The 16,799-nt window shown below is 56.5% G+C and overlaps 1 protein-coding gene across 1 annotated transcript; it reads left to right on the forward strand.

The window, feature by feature from the left end:
• The first annotated feature begins 1,416 nt into the window (after nucleotides 1-1,416).
• F10 (coagulation factor X) lies at nucleotides 1,417-16,132 on the forward strand. Its single transcript, XM_043892426.1, has 8 exons — nucleotides 1,417-1,573; nucleotides 4,117-4,277; nucleotides 8,431-8,455; nucleotides 9,391-9,504; nucleotides 10,971-11,102; nucleotides 13,208-13,440; nucleotides 14,614-14,731; nucleotides 15,461-16,132. Exons 1-8 carry the CDS (start codon nucleotides 1,504-1,506, stop codon nucleotides 16,087-16,089), a joined length of 1,482 nt encoding a protein of 493 aa, XP_043748361.1. The 5' UTR covers nucleotides 1,417-1,503; the 3' UTR covers nucleotides 16,090-16,132.
• Nucleotides 16,133-16,799: the final 667 nt, after the last annotated feature.

The raw sequence follows: 16,799 nt of genomic DNA on the forward strand, positions 1-16,799 counted from the left end.
ACATCTGGCCACACGCATCACCCAGGCTGCCCGAAACGGCAGCGCGGAGTCGCTGGGTCAGAGGCTGCCAGGCTGAAGAAGAGGCCGTCTGACCTGCAGACTCGTGTGCCCACCGCCTGGCCTCCGCCACCCCGCACAGGCGGTAGTCTTTGGGGTTCTCACTGGGCACACACGTCACGCACCCCGGCTCCAGCTCTGGTTGGTGCCCTCGGCCTCACCGCTAACCCTTTCTGCCTCCCATCTCATCTGTAAATGGGGTCCTGTGTTCGTGAAACCGGCGCAGGCAGCATATGAGGTGTGGGGAGGACGGGTCACCCAGCTGTGGATGGTGAAGCGGGTCGTCCAGCGTCCACGCGGCCCCAGCTCAGGCTGCAGACACTCGGGAGACTCTAGTCAAGATGCCCCCAGAGGCCCTGAGCGCAGAGCCTGCTGTTTCTTCCTGAAGCAAAAGCTGGCTGGATGCCTCTTCCTGGAAGAGGAGGGGAGGGGGCTGGAGGGACTGACCAGGTCCTGGGTGGGCCTCACCGCACCGGGCAACGTTGGGGAGCATCGCCCACCTGGACCGCTGGACACGGGCGCGGGGCAGGGGCTCGCCAGAGCCCAGCCTCACCCCACCCGCCCTGCAGGCCAGGGACAGCACAGAGAAAGGGGAGACCTCACTTTACCACAGCCACCTCTCTGCCAAAGACCAGCCCTGCCTGGGTGCCCAGCAGCAGCGTTTGGGGACAGCAGAGGCTCGTTCAGCGCACTGGTGCTCACCCCACACCTGCTGTGTGCGGAGCCGCTCTCCGCGCCGGACACAGGCCTGGTGAGCAGGCGTCCCGCGTGGGGCGGGCCGGGCATGCTCGGCCAACGAACAGAGCATGACCCCCTCGCCTCCCAGGACAGCACCGCCCGCTGGCAGCCCGTGGACGGCTGCCTGCAGAGCCCCGCGCAGCTGTGGTGGTCACGTCCCACACCTGCTGCTCCCGAGAGGGGCACTTCCTGGCTGGGAGAGCAGCCCCAGCCCAGTGTGGTGCCCTCACCTCCCACCCAGCCTGGGCACAAAGCTCCTGGTCCTAACCCCACGTCCGCACCGATGGCCGTGGATGGTGCCCCACCTCTCTCTAAACCTGTTTTCTGTCCTAGAAAAACAGATGGGGAAATGAGACTTGACGTTTGTCACAGTCGTAAGGATGAGAACGGCTAGCTGTGGATGTCTGAGAACCACACAACGGCGTGTCTGTTCTCAGAACAAATGCTCCGCGCGCACGCCAGGCCCCTGGTCACGGCTCCGGACGAGAAGGAGCTCGACCGGGACCTCCCCGGGGCTGCAGAGGCAGGGCGGCCAGGCCCCCAGAGCCACCCCCCTGTCCCTGAACCCCCGCCCCCGCAGGCGCGGGCTCCAACCGGCGGCCGCGATAAGCAGGCCGGGCGCCAGCCACCCTCCAGCCAGGGCGAGCGGACCTTGCCCCGGAGGCCTGTCGCGGCGGGACGGACGGCTGTCCTCCGAAGGGCCCCACCATGGCCGGCCTGCTGCGCCTCATCCTGCTCACCACCGCCCTGGGCGGCCTCCTGCGGCCGGCAGGGAGCGGTACGTGGCCCTCACCCTGCGGACTGCAGGTGGCCCCAGGTGGAGGGCGGGAGGGGTCCGGGAGATGCCCTTGAACTTCCTGAGTGGAGAGTGTGTGCACAGCCCCTGTGGAAGCTCGGCCTGAGATGCTGGCTGCGGTCTCAGCCTGGGGCAGCTCAGGGCCAGCTGTGCCTCCCCATGGGTGGGAAGTCAGTGAGTGGATCAGAGCAGAGGGAAATGTGGACAGAAAGAGAGGGGGAGACAGAGAGAAACAGGGGCAGAGGGACAGAGGGGGAGGACGGAAGCCTGGGGAGGGGGCGCGGCAGGCAGAGACAGGGAGCAGCCCCTCTGTCTGGGGCGCAGGGGGTCACAGGCAGAGACAGGGAGGAGCTACTCTGTCTGGGGCGCGGGGGGTCACAGGTAGAGACAGGGAGGAGCTACTCTGTCTGGGGCGCAGAGGGGGTCACAGGCAGAGAGGGAGGAGCCCCTCTGGGGCGCAGAGGGGGTCACAGGCAGAGAGGGAGGAGCCCCTCTGTCTGGGGCGCAGAGGGGGTCACAGGCAGAGACAGGGAGGAGGCCCTCTGTCTGGGGTGCGGGGGGTCATAGGCAGAGAGGGAGCAGCCCCTCTGTCTGGGGTGGGGGGCGTCACAGGCAGAGAGGGAGCAGCCCCTCTGTCTGGGGCGTGGGGGGTCACAGGCAGAGAGGGAGCAGCCCCTCTGTCTGGGGCGCAGAGGGGGTCACAGGCAGAGACAGGGAGGAGGCCCTCTGTCTGGGGTGCGGGGGGTCATAGGCAGAGAGGGAGCAGCCCCTCTGTCTGGGGTGGGGGGGGTCACAGGCAGAGAGGGAGCAGCCCCTCTGTCTGGGGCACGGGGGGTCACAGGCAGAGACAGGGAGGAGGCCCTCTGTCTGGGGTGCAGGGGGTCATAGGCAGAGAGGGAGCAGCCCCTCTGTCTGGGGTGAGGGGGTCACAGGCAGAGACAGGGAGGAGCCCCTCTGTCTGGGGTGCGGGGGGTCACAGGCAGAGACAGGGAGGAGCTACTCTGTCTGGGGCGCAGAGGAGGTCACAGGCAGAGAGGGAGGAGCCCCTCTGTCTGGGGCGCAGAGGGGGTCACAGGCAGAGACAGGGAGGAGGCCCTCTGTCTGGGGTGCGGGGGGTCACAGGCAGAGAGGGAGGAGCTACTCTGTCTGGGGCGCGGGGGGTCACAGGCAGAGAGGGGCTTCCAAGGCAGGAAAGAAAACGAGGCCCAGTGCCACCCCACCAGGCTGGCTCTGCCCGGGTAGGGGCTGCCCGACCTGAGACAGGACAGAGGGGCTCTGGGCCTCCCAGGACTCAGGCCCGTCCTGGAGGCCAGAGAGCAGAGAGCCGAGAGGCAGCCCCTGGCCTGCCTGCATGCTTGCCTTCCGGTTGAGGCGGAAGTCCAGGAGCCCGAGAGGCTGGGGGAGAGGGAAGAGAGAGAGAGGCCAGCGGAGCAGGAGGGCAGCCAGGCAGGCGAGTGGGAGGGGGAGGCATGGGCTTATCTCAAAGCAACCGCTCGCTGGTGGAGAGGAGCCCCTGGAGGTCTGGAGTGTGGGGAGGGGCCCACAGAGAACAAGGCTGAGCCTGGCCTTGCTGGGAAAACCAGGTGTCACTAAAAGAAGAGGGGGTTTGGGAGGGAAAGTAGTTGGAGGTAGGACCAATTGAACACTTGGGAGTTTCATACACTCTCTAAAATAACCCTAAGAGGGAGGGATTGTAACCTCCACTCGCCAGTATCCAGTAGTTGGTGACCAAGATGTATTTGCCACTCAAGACGGCTGACTCTGCAGTCCTGCGTTTCAGTTTCCGACGCGCGGAGCTTGGCGCTCTGAGACAGACAAGGGGGACAGTCCCTGCGGGGAGAGCTGCAAACACAGCTCAGGCCGTGAGCTGGGACTGGAAATCAGCTTACAGAGTCGTCTGTCTTAGGCAGAGACTCAAGTCTTCGGCAGAAGAGAGGTAGAGAGGGCAGGCAGAGGGCCGGGGCAGGAGCCGAGGGCCTCCGGTGGAGAGAGGACGAGGCGGCAGTCAGGGCAGCAGCGTGGGGACAGCTGAGCACGGACAGCGGCGAGGACCAGGGACCCCCGGACCCCAGACGCTGTCACGGGCAGGTCACGTTAGTCGGTCTTAAATGAAATGGCACAGAATCAAGCAGAAAATTTTGTAACAGGAACTATTTTCTGGAAAATAATAGTAAGCACCGTTTCTTGAAACTTTTGTTTTACTCATGGGTTTGTATGTTCTGGCATTTGAAACAAGTCATGCTTTCAATTGTAGATTGTACAAAACCATGTCACAACTCCCCACCGAGAGCAGAGCTCAGGCCTGGGAGACGGGGATGAAGGGGCACGGCTGAGCCCCGGATAGAGCAGAGGGGTGCCCAGGAGGGGCAGGCCCAGCCGCCTCCAGGAAGGCCGAGTTCTGGGGCTCTGCACGGGGTGGGCTGCCCCGGCGGGAGCGGGCTCGGGGCAGGGGTCTGGCCCGCCGCTCACGGAGGCGGTGCGTGGCCACGTGGCGAGCCCGTGACAGCCGTGTCCTCCCGCCCCAGTGTTCCTGCCCCGGGACCAGGCCCACCGTGTCCTGCAGAGAGCCCGCAGGGCCAACTCGTTCTTGGAGGAGATGAAGCAGGGAAACCTGGAGCGAGAGTGCCGGGAGGAGGCCTGCTCGTACGAGGAGGCCCGCGAGGTCTTCGAGGACACGGAGCAGACGGTGAGGGGCCGGCCGTGCAGCAGGACGGGGGGCCGGGCAAGCACGAGGCGCTGGGTCCCGGAATGAGCTCTGGGGCCGGGCCGCCCACAGGGTCCCCAGGAGCGGGCTCTTCACCCAGACATTTGCCACCACACTCGGGGTCCCGGTCATCTCTCTAAGTAACAAGGGTGACTGACACCAGTGGACGTGCGTGTTCCGCCCTCCCCCTCAGCATCCTTTCCCAGACATCTGCCTTACTTCCTTGTAGCTGCCATCCTTGTGATTTTAAAGTGCTGAATCATTAGTTTGCCTCAGCCATGCCCCACTGCCTGGGGGATCTTAATTCCCCAACCAGGGACTGAACCTGCGCCCTTGGCAGTGAAAGCTCAAAATCCTGATCGCTGGACCACCAGGGGATTCCCTAAGTAATCCACATGTTAAAGGCGAAGTCTCGAGTGAAGTTAGAAAATACTCTCAGCTGAACAAAATGGATATACAACAAAATCTGTGGGAAGCCGCTAAACAGTGCTTATAGGGAAATTTATAGAATTACTATGCTTACTGGGAAAGAAGTTCTCACAACGATACTTTAAGCTTCCACTTTAAGACACACACACAAAAAGGCAAACCCCAAAGAGGATAAATCAGTAAAATTAAAGACATGCAAAATAATAGAGAAAATAAATAAAACTGATGAGATTTGACAAGATTGATAAAAAAAGAACACACAAATTATATCAAGAATGAAAGAGGGGATATTACTACAGGCCTTGTATATGTTAAAAGAATAACAAGTGAATACTGTGAAAAATTCTATGCATGAATTTGGATGGAATTTGGACAATTTGGAGGAAATGGACCAATTCCTCAAAACCTTGAGTTACCACCACACATAAGATGACAGAAGCATCTGCAGATCCCACTTCTCAGTTAAAACCCTTTTGAAAAGGAAACATCAAGGCCCAGATGGCGTCACTGGTGTTTCACCAAACGTTTAAAGAAGAACGCACACCAATTCTGTGTCATCGCTTCTAGGAAAGAAAAGGAGACACTTGTAAGTTTGTTTTCAATCAGCATTACTCTGATGCCAAGCCCCACAAAAACAGAAGAAAGAGGGAGGGAGAGAGGGAGGGAGAAAGAAAGGAAGAAAACTATACCACAATAGTTCACATGAACCTCTCATAAAAATTCTCAACAAATTATTGGCAAATTGAATAAAGCAGATACAGATACATATAGAGAATAAATACAGACACAGATTTATAAGAATATACAATGACCAAGCGGGATTATCCAGAGCACACAAGTCTGGCTCAATATTTAAAAATCAGTCGTGAGGTCTCCCCGGGTGGCTCAGATGGTAAAGAATCCGCCTGCAATGCAGGAGACCCTGGTTCAGGTCCTGGGTGGGGAAGATCCACTGGAGAAGGGAGAGGCTGCCCACTCCAGTATCCCGGCCTGGAGAGTCCCATGGACTGTGTAGTCCGTGGGGTCGCAAAGAGTTGGACACGACTGAGCAGCTTTCCCTCACTCGCTCGGTGTAACCCACCTAAAGAAGAAGAACCCACGTCGTCATGTCAGTTGATATAGAGAAGCCCCAGACAGGATGCAGCAGCCATCCATAATTTCAAAGTCTTTCAGCAAATTACAACTGAAAAGGAGCTTTTTCAACAAGACAAAGACTATTAACAAGCAACCACAGTGAAAGCTGGAAGAAGGCAAGGATGTCCGTTTCTAACACTCTCAATCCGTCATTGTACTGGAAGCCCTCGCCAAGCGGAAGGTTTAACAAGTTAAGAAGAAGAAATAAAACTATCCCTATTGGTGAGTGACATGATAATCTACATAGAAAATCACATGGAATCTAAAAAAAATTCCTAAAATGTATGTGTCTAGCAAGGCCACAGAATACAAGGTCAGCACACAAATATTAATCATATTTCTATGTAGTAGTAATATACATGTGTGAGTACTCAGTCATGTCTGATTGCCACCTCATGGACTGTAGCCTGCCAGGCTTCTCTGTCCATGGAATTTTCCAGGCAAGATTACTGGAGTGGGTTTCTATTTCCTTCTCCAAGTAATGTACAGTTAGAAGCTAAAAATTTAAAAAAATTAATGCTACTTACTATTGGTCCAAAGAACAATATCTATGTGTAAATCTAATAAAACTTGTACACGATCTGTATGCTGAAATTGGCAAAATGCTATTGAAAGAAAGAGAACCTAAATGAGTAGACAGAGACTGCTCATGGTTTGCAAGACGACATATTAAGACATTGATTCCTCCCAATTTGATATATAGATTTAATGCAATGCAAATCAACCTTCCATTAGATAGAGACAAGTTGATTCTAAAATTTGAAATATGGGAAAGCAAAGGAATTAGACTAACTAAAACAGTCTTGAGAAAGAAGATAAAGTTGGAGGAATCACACTACCTGACTTAAAGATTTATTATAAAGTTACATTACTCTAAGAGCTATTGATGTGTGGTACTGGTAAAGTCCTGGGAAACACAGAAAAATAGAACCGAATAGAAAGCCCGTAAATAGACCCACACAAATACGGCCAACTGATCTTTGACAAAGATGCATAAGCATTTCAGTGGAAAAAGAATTCTCTTTTTCAAAAATGCTTTGGAGTAATTGTACGTCTATATGCATTAAAAGGTCAGCTTTAACTTAAATCTCTGCAACTACACAAAGTTAACTCAAAATAGGTCACATAGCTCTAAAGATAAAACAGGAAACTTTTAGGAGAAAATTTTCATGACACAAAGTTAGGCAAAAATTATTAGACGTGACACCAAAAGCATAATCCATGAAAGAAAATACAGATAAATTGGACTTACTCTAAATTTAAAACTTTCGCTCTGTGAAAAACATTGTTAAGAGAATGAAGATACAGGCTGTTGACTAAAAATATTTGCAAATCTCATATCTGCCATAAGATTTGCACTCAGACTTTATAAAGAACTCCCACAACTCAAGAGGAGAAAATAAACAATCCAACTAAACACAGTGAGCAAAAGATCTGAACAGACATTTCACTGAAGAGGATATGTGGATGGCAAATAAGCATATGAGAAGATACTTGGTGTGATTAGGCATTACAGAAAGGCAAGTGAAACCCACAGTGAGACGCCACGACCACAGCACGCCGGGAAGTGGAAGCCCTGACCAGAAGCAGGTCTGGGGAGGCTGTGAGGCACGCTCGGCTCTCACACAGCCTGTGGGGACCGCCAGCCCGGCAAAGCCAGGCTCTGACCGTTGCCACGTGGCTCCGCAATCTCATTCCCGGATATTTACTGTAGAGAATTAAAAGCTTTTTTTTCACACAAAACCTGTACAGAAACATTTATAGCATCTCTATTCATAATTGCCCAAAACCAGAAATAGTGCAAAAGTCCTTTGCTGGGTGAATGGGTAAACAAACTGCGGTACGCCACATGACACCACACTCAGCTCAGTCCAGCTGCCCAGTCGTGTCCGACTCTGCGACCCCACGGCTGCAGCACCAGAGAACGAACTATCGATACGCACTGCGGCCCGAATGAACCCCTAGCGTTACAGTCACTTGTCCTTGCGAATGTGTTACAGGGTTTGACTGTGACGCATAAAGTTTCTGACTTGCTTCTGAATCTAAGCACTCGCTTCAGAGATTTTACTTCAATTGCTCTTGTTTCAGCAAAGTTTCTCCAAACTGAAATTAGTGAAAAACAAACAAGAAAAGCATATAGAAACTTCTACAGTTCAAGAAAAGTAATTTAGAATTACAGTTGAGACAAATAATGTGAAAACCTTGATTGTGATCACATAATTAGAGATTTTGCAAGAATTAAAGCTAGAAAAGTAAAGTTAGTATTACAAAGTGTTTCCCAGCTGCCGTGTTCAATTGTTCGCAAGCAAGAAAATAGATGCTAGGATATGAGTATTATACCAACATGTGTTTTTTTTTTTTAAAAAAAGTATGCTTGAAGCCACAGCTTTACAAATACAGGATATCTGAAAAAAAAATCCCTTTTAGATTGAATAGTTCTAGAGCAATTTGTCCCATAAAATGGTCTCTGTTTGGGAAATAGGCTATTCACTTGAGTTATCAGATTATGGCTGTTATTGGTATGAAATGCCTGTTTTCCCTAATGCACTTTAAAATCTTTTTTTCCTTTTAGGATGAATTCTGGAGTATATACAAAGGTGAGAACTTTTCTATTTTAACCCTAAGTAAGAAGGACTCATCAGGGTACTTAGACCAGGAGAGACTGTATTCAAATTTTGAAGATGTTTCCTGAGTTTCCTTTCCTTCTTTCCGGTGTAAATTTTACTCATCTAAGACTTTTCCCTTCTGAGTGTTTCCTGAATAGTTATTGTCAAATAGTTTTTTATGGTAACTTTATTTAATTCTAGTTTTGTTAATTATATACATTTAAATCAGTTCATTCTCATCTGAGGATACCAAATTCCATGGTAACTTTTTAAAACCCAAGTATATTAGATAGAAACAAAAAATAGAATCTGAACCATTGGGTCCTCTCATAAGGTAACCATCTTGAGTTAACGCTTATAGCATCTGAAATGGTGTGAGTTATAATAATGTTTTCGTCCTGGTAACGGTGTTCAGATTTCTCACAATGACAACTGGACCTATCCCTGAATTAGACGGCACCCATGGACCAAGAAATGCAGAGTCGCGTTAGCGCTGGGCAGGGCTCTCTCTTCTCCTTTCTCACCTGGGCAACCTGACACCCTGCCTCTCGATGCTCAGCCCAGAATAAGTGTCTGGCGATCACCTAGCCTCCAGCCTCCTGCTTGCTGCACCCACTCCCCAGCCCGGGGCTCCTCTGCCTGATATAAAAATGTTGTCAGTGCTTGGAAAAGCACTGTCATATGTCCCAGCAAGAATTGGAATGCTCAGTCAATAATCTAGCTAGATAAATGCCTCACATACATGTGGCCGCAAGGAGGGGTGGGTAACAAAGTCCAGACAGGACAACTTGTTTGCAGGAAAACAGGAAGAACACCAGGTTCGTTCGAGTCACCTGAAAACGCCTGCCAAGACCAACACAGCGCGCTCGCTTCCCTGACGCGGGGAGTTGGCTGCGAGCGCTGGTTTCCAAGTGCTTCCTTTGCAGATGGAGACCAGTGTGAAGGCCAGCCTTGCCTGAATCAGGGCCGCTGTAAAGACGGCCTCGGGGACTACACGTGCACCTGTGCGGAAGGGTTTGAAGGCAAAAACTGCGAATTCTGTGAGTTCCTCTTCTCACCGTGCCTTCCGGTCAGAGCTGCCTGGTGGGGTGGAGGGCGGGAGCCAGAGGCCCCAGGAGGCCGCCGGTGGCCACCACGCCTCAGCCTGGGCACTGCAGCTTCTGCCACTGCAGCAGCGGAAAGCGCGTCACGGCCCCGGTGTGGGGGACAGGGGCCCCCAGGCAGGTCCCTGCTCCTCTGAGCAGCTGCAGGGTGAACGTGGGTACAGGGCGGGCCCCTTAATGTGGGAACTGGTGTCTCTCCTGCTTCTTGTGATTCTGGAAATTCATGCGGTGTCAGTGCTGAGTGCCCGGGATTGTCCAAATCTGACACAAGTAATACTACATGGAAAAATCGCTGAGTTTTCCTAATACAGGGATTACTTTTTAACAAAACTTGGGTTAGTATTAGACCAGTTTTCCCGAAGGAGAAAGCTTTGCACATTTACTTTTCGTTTCTGAATGTATAATCCTGAGAGCACGCTCTGAGACTAGACACTTCAGAACTTCCCCAGCAGGTATATCAGTCGTGCCTCAACCCCTCTGCGTTCAGAGGGCCCCGCCCCGCGCCTCAGACCGTCTGGCTGAGCCGGGGGCTGCCGGGCACGTCTTCTGACGTTTCTTTAACGTTTGGCCTATGAGCGTCTTCTCAGCAAAGCCCAGCGGTGAAGTGTAAAGCTGGGTTTAGGGCGGCGGGGCTCATGGGTGTCAGGAGTCTGATGCCCAGTGCACTGGGGGCAGGGTGATGCCCCTCCGCCCGGCTGCAAGGTCCCCTGTGCCCAGCGCCTCTCGAGACCTGGGCGCTCTCCATCAGGAGTCTGATGCCCAGCGCACTGGGGGCGGGGTGATGCCCCTCCGCCCGGCTGCAAGGTCCTCTGTGCCCAGCGCCTCTCGAGACCTGGGCGCTCTCCATCAGGAGTCTGATGCCCAGCGCACTGGGGGCGGGGTGATGCCCCTCCGCCCGGCTGCAAGGTCCTCTGTGCCCAGCGCCTCTCGAGACCTGGGCGCTCTCCTGGGAAGTGTGTGGCCTCCACCCCATCACCAGCAGGGAAACAGGCTGCGGGTCTAGGTAACCCGCCCAGGTCACTCAGTCACGATGGACGGCCTGGCAGGAGCTGGCCTGAGTCCAGGAGCGGGCTGCCGTGCCTACTCCCCATCACAAGGAGGCCGGACCCCAGGGCCTGTATGCCATGGGGGATGGAGGCCTCAGAGGGGACCCCGCGGCCCCACCAGCTCAGCACGAGGCCCGCCTCCCTGGCCAGAGCGCCCTGCCACTCTGAGGGCTGAACCTGAGACCCTCTGCCCCCAGGCCTTCCCGGCCTGGGCAGCTTCCCAGGACCTCAGGACGCTCGGCTCCCACCCCATGGGAGGTGGTGGGAGGGGCAGGGCCTGCCCAGGGTGCTGGCCTGGCCTCAGGGCCCCCCAGCCCTTTGGTCAGGCAGCACCCTCAGCTGCGCGCCTCCCCGCAGCCACGCGTGAGCTCTGCAGTCTGGACAACGGGGGCTGCGACCAGTTCTGCAGGGAGGAGCGCGGCGAGGTGCGGTGCTCCTGCGCCCGCGGCTACGTGCTGGGCGACGACCGCAAGTCCTGCGTGTCCACAGGTGGGGGTGGGGGGAGTGGGGGCAGGGGAGGGGGTGTGCGGGGAGGGGGGATGTGGGGAGGGGGGTGTGGGGAGGGGGTACACAGGTGTGGACTGGGGGGTGCGGGGAGGGGGGGTACACAGTTGGTTGGGGGTTGGTGAGGGCCAAGCCTCTGGGTGGGGAACACAGTCTGGGGGACAGACCTGTGACGTCCTCTCCTGGGGGCATGTGGTGCGTGAGGGTGCACAGAGCTCGGCCCCCAGCAAACCGTGGAGCTGCTGCCATGGTGCCCGGCACCCTGGGAAGGGTGCGTGCTTGGGAGGCTAGAGTTACCAGGACCGGAGCTGTGGGCCGGCCAAGGAGCCTTGGACGGGGTGGGGGGACCAGGAGGGAGCCCGGGGCCCTCCAGAACTGATTTGGCTGCAGCGGGTCAGATGGAAATGGCTTTTCCCTTGATAAAGCCAGACTCCACGCATCGGCCCAGAAGCTCAGGCAGGGCTGAGTGAGGGCCTGGGTCCTGGGGGTCCTGGGGGTGGGCAAGCCGCTCCCCACCATCTCACACTGCAGGGGAGGTCCTGTCTGACCAGGACCCCACCCCCCCCGTGTGGGACAGAGTTGGGTCAGAGGACCTGAGAGACCATGGCCCCGGTCAGCCCGGCCTCCAGCATGCTTCCCACTGGCCCCGCAGCCCCAATCACCAGGGGTGGTTAGGAATGCAGAGTCCAGCCGCTGGCTGGGGGGGTGGGCAATTTCAGGGCAGTGGCAACTGTGCAAATTGAGCCTCTCAGCAGGTGGAGGACAGTGAGATTATGTTTCTGTTGGTAATGACATTTTAAACTTAAGCTGGTCCAAAATTATCTTAATTGAAGACATTTTTTGACATGCTTGCAAATTTTTTTTAATTCTAGGAGTAATCACAGATCAATTTAAAATAAATTTTGATGTTTGAAAATAAAATTAGGGAAACTACTTCCTGCTGCAAAAAGATCTGTTCTAAGCCATGGACAAGCTGGCACAGAATTTCCAGGGGCAGAGATCACAGACACTAACGCAGCAGCAGCTCGCGTCGAGTGACAAGTGTCACCCCCGTGAGCACTCCTGCGGCCTCGGCGGGCCTGCAGGGCCAGGGCCCCCAGGCGGCAGGAGCTGCTCGTCTGAGTTTAGACACCCGAGGCAGAGGGAAGCCCTCGGGGCCCTGCAGGTCCTCAGCTCTCCGCCCCCGTCCTGCCTCTCTCCCGCTCTGCCTCAGGTCCCCAGCTGGCGGTCATCCTACAAAAGGAGGCTTTTCGTGGGCACTGACCCCTTTCCTGTGCTGGGCACTTCTCAGGTTAGCAACTGCCTGCCATCATCAGACGTGGCGTTGTGAAGCTCAGTGCGGTGTTCCTTCTGCCCAGAACACTTCTTTTTCTCTGGTGTGGCATTTGGTTCAGTTCAGTTCAGTTCAGTCGCTCCGTTGTGTCTGACTCTTTGCAACCCCGTGGACTGCAGCACGCCAGGCCTCCCTGTCCATCACCAACTCCTGGAGCTTGCTCAAACTCATGCCCATTGAGTCGGTGATGCCATCCAACCACCTCATCCTCTGTCGTCCCCTTCTCTTCCTGCCTTCAATCTTTCCCAGCATCAGGCTGTTTTCCAGTGAGTCGGTTCTTCACATCAGGTGGCCACAGTACTGGAGTTTCAGCTTCAGCATCAATCCTCTCAATGAATATGCAGGACTGATCTCCTTTAGGGTGGACTGGTTGGATCTCCTTACATTTAACACGCACGGCAGGGTTGACAGGGTTCGGGGCACTGTGCCCCCCAGCCCCTCTGTTCTGCCATCATGGTCTCGATGTATTTCCACCAGCCATGTCACCTGCTGCCCACGGTCCTCTGTTCATCCACAGCCCCCTGACTTCTGCAGGCATCGCAGCAGATTGCAGAGGCCCTGAGACCCTTCAGCACTGACCAGCCAGCGGTCAGGGCGCCCACCCGTGGCCCACCCCCACCCAGCAGGACACAGGGCCTCCCGCTGCCCAAGGACTCCCTGTGGCCCCCGCCTTGTCCCCAGGCACGCTTCTCCGCCTGTTCCTCCCACGGAGTAGACCGTGTCCTCCTTCCTGGCTGAGCCCATGCGCTTCTTCCAGAGCCCTTCCCCTGCGGGAAGTTCACGCAGGGACGCAGCCGGCGGTGGGTCATCCACGCTGGCGAGGACGCCAGCGAGCTGGAGCAGTACGGCCCTGGAGACCTGGGCCCCACCGAGAGCTCCTCGCACCTGCTGGGCCTCAACAGGACCGAGTCCAACTCCAAGGAGGACGGCAGCCATTTGATCAGGATAGTGGGCGGCCGGGACTGCGCGGAGGGCGAGTGCCCTTGGCAGGTAACAAGGGGCTCGGCGGCCCGGTGGCGGGGCTGGAGAGGCGTCTGCCGGGCACTGCAGGCGGCTGAGGGCCTGCTGCAGGCGCTCGGGCCCCGGCGGAGGAGCTGGGGCCACAAACGCTGGGCCTCAGCCTCTCAGTCACCACGCCCCGCCCCAGGCAGAGGAGGGGCTCCAGTCTGGGCCGTAGGGTGGGGTCTGTGGGCACAGGGCGGCCCCCTGAGTCTGGTGCGTGCTCTTGGGTTTAACAGGAGGTGAAAAGAGTTGCTCTCCTTGTTTCACTTGTAATTTGAAAGATTCTTTTACCCAAACACCTAAGTCCTAAAGAGGCAGATGGTGCCTTAGAGAAAAGTATATCCATTTGTTTTCAAAGGTAAAAAAAATCACTCTTTGGTTGTCAATTTGGACTAAAATTGCCAGACTTAGCAAGTGAAAGCACAGGCTTCCCCTTACATATGAATTTCAGGTAAACAGGGAGCAGCTTTTAGCAGCACGTGTCCCGAATACCACACCGGACACACCCTGAAGACGACCTGCTGTTCACTTGGGTGGGTTTCACTGGGGCCTCGATTCTACCTGGATCCCTTGCTTGGACCTCAGGGTTTTAGTGTCCAAAGCCAAGATGGCTTCTGCTACAAGTGATGTTCCCAGAGCTGCGACAGTCCTCAGTGGTGACGTCCGCTGGCCCACGGCTGCACGCTGGGCCTGCGTCTGTCTGACGTGTCACAAGCCCGCGGAAGCACACACCACAGCAGCCCCCATCCCCAGAGAGTGCGATGCAGGTCACGGCGGCTCTGGGCGTTGTGCGTGTCCGTCTGGGGACACCAGGGCCTCTTCTCTGATGTGTATGTTGTGACCCAGGAAGGGCAGGGAGAATAAAGACAAGGAGGGCCTGGCAGGCAAGTCTGGAGCCCGCAGTGCTGGGCACTTGGTGGGACCGTGGGGTCCACGGGGGGCCTGCTCTGAGAACCAGCAGTGCTGGGCAGGAGGGCCCGTGGGGGTGGGCACGGGCGTGGGCACTGGGGCACGCTGCCCAGGGCCTCGTTCCAGCCTGAAGACTCCACGAACCCTTCCATGGGGAGGCCCACTGCAGGCAGGGGCAGGAAGGCCCACTCAGGCAGGGGCGGGGAGGAGGCAGGTTAAGGGTAGCCCTCCCCAGCGCCCGCCCCTCCCCAGGCTCTGCTGGTCAATGAGGAGAACGAGGGGTTCTGCGGGGGCACCATCCTGAGCGAGTTCTACATCCTCACGGCCGCCCACTGCCTGCACCAGGCCAAGAGGTTCACAGTGAGGGTCGGTGAGTGCCAGCCACGCCCACAGCGCCCTCCTCCTGTGTCAGACGTGGGGACCGACAGATGCTGGAAACACAAGGAGTTAAAGCCCTGAAACCCTGGGCCGGGGGAAGAAAGGGGAAGAGGGGCCCCCTCCTCCAGGAAGCCTGCCAGCACCCCCAGTGGTCTGAGCAGCCAGGACATTCTGTCTGGGGGTTAATTCCAATCACCCCCCTTCTCTGGAGGTCTTAGAGCTGCTCCGTGAACACCCAGTGCAAGCCACGGACGCGAGCCACACCTGCAATTTCTAACTTTATAGTTACATTGCCTTTTTAATTACACATTTTACAAGTTTACAGGTGATTCTCATTTCAGCAATTTTAGATACTGTCAGCTCCACATGTAATGAGTTTTTGCAGTACTTGGGGGAGATTTTCAGTCATTTTCTTCATTCTGAGTCTGAGAATTGGCACTCATGGCATACGTGGGTTCTGACCTGTGCCCACCTGGCCCTGCGGCCCGGGGGGGTTCTGGAAGGTCAGACCTGGGGGCCGGCCCATGCACGGGCAAACAAGGGGTCAGTGACCGCTGACACCGGCCACGAAGCAGAAGGCTGTCTCCCCGCCTCGCGCTTCTCGCCTATATTTCACATTGTCTAGTGACCACGTGCCAGTCTTTAAGCAGAAACTATCACGACTACTTTAAGGTGTCAGCAGCGCGCTGGCCCTGAGCTGATGGCCGTGTCCCGTCCTCAGGCGACCGGAACACGGAACGGGAGGAGGGCAACGAGATGGCGCATGAGGTGGAGATGTCCGTGAAGCACAGCCGCTTCGTCAAGGAGACCTACGACTTTGACATCGCGGTGCTGAGGCTCAAGACGCCCATCCAGTTCCGCCGGAACGTGGCGCCCGCCTGCCTGCCCGAGAAGGACTGGGCGGAGGCCACGCTGCTGACCCAGAAGACGGGCGTCGTCAGCGGCTTTGGGCGCACGCACGAGAAGGGCCGCCTGTCATCCACACTCAAGATGCTGGAGGTGCCCTACGTGGACCGGAACACCTGCAAGCTCTCCAGCAGCTTCAGCATCACGCCCAACATGTTCTGCGCCGGCTACGATGCCCAGCCCGAGGACGCCTGCCAGGGCGACAGCGGCGGCCCCCACGTCACCCGCTTCAGGGACACCTACTACGTGACCGGCATCGTCAGCTGGGGCGAAGGGTGCGCGCGCAAGGGGAAGTTCGGCATCTACACCAAAGTCTCCAACTTCCTCAAGTGGATTGACAAGATCATGAAGGCCAGGGCGGGGGCCGTGGGCAGCCGCAGCCCCACTGAAGCCCCCGCCACCCAGACAGTCCCGACTCCCCTTCCGCCCCATGCTGGGCTCTGAGTGGGCTCCCTCCCTGCCTGATTAGAACTGTGTCCTCTCCTTAGCCTGGGTCTGTTCTTGCCCCCCGGAAATGGAAATGAACTCCAGGGACCAGGCCCAGGGCCGTCTCCCATCCCCCGCTGGGAGTGTCCCTGGGATTCGGGAAGGACGGCCCAGCTCCGGGAAGGAGCCTCAGAGCCTGTCCTGTCCCCAGTGCATCTCACTGTCCTCAGAGGCCCCAGGCTGCAGTCCAGGCCACTCTGGACTCTGCAGAGGATCTGGGAGCTGGGCTGGGGGCTGGGTTGGGCGGGGTCTCCCCTCATGGGCCTTCCCAGGAAAGGCAGGCTCCCTGGGAAGAGGGGCCCAGAGGGCTTCCTGTTGCAAGGGTGTTTTGACGTTGGCCTATCGGCCAGTTCTCTACCGGCTTCACCAATGAGTCCCCCAGGCCCAGCCCCACAGACTCTGAAGTCCCCCACACACCCCCAGGGTGACTGTCCCCAGCTGGGGCTCTGAAGTCCCAGGTCCAGGCAGAGTCCAGAGCACTAACCCAGCTCTGATGAGTCCCCACTGCCCCCCAGGGCCCCTTCATGCTGGGCGCATGCCGGGGGGACTGTGGGAGGGGCCCCCTCCTTGAATGGTCACATCCCAGGCCAAGCCCGCCCACCTGCACCAGCTCCGGGCCCTCAACTCAGTCAGGAAAATCAGACATGCTTCTCAAAGACACAGTCACG

The sequence above is a fragment of the Cervus elaphus genome, chromosome 30 (assembly GCF_910594005.1).
Source record: "Cervus elaphus chromosome 30, mCerEla1.1, whole genome shotgun sequence".
NCBI classification, from domain to species: Eukaryota; Metazoa; Chordata; class Mammalia; order Artiodactyla; family Cervidae; genus Cervus; species Cervus elaphus.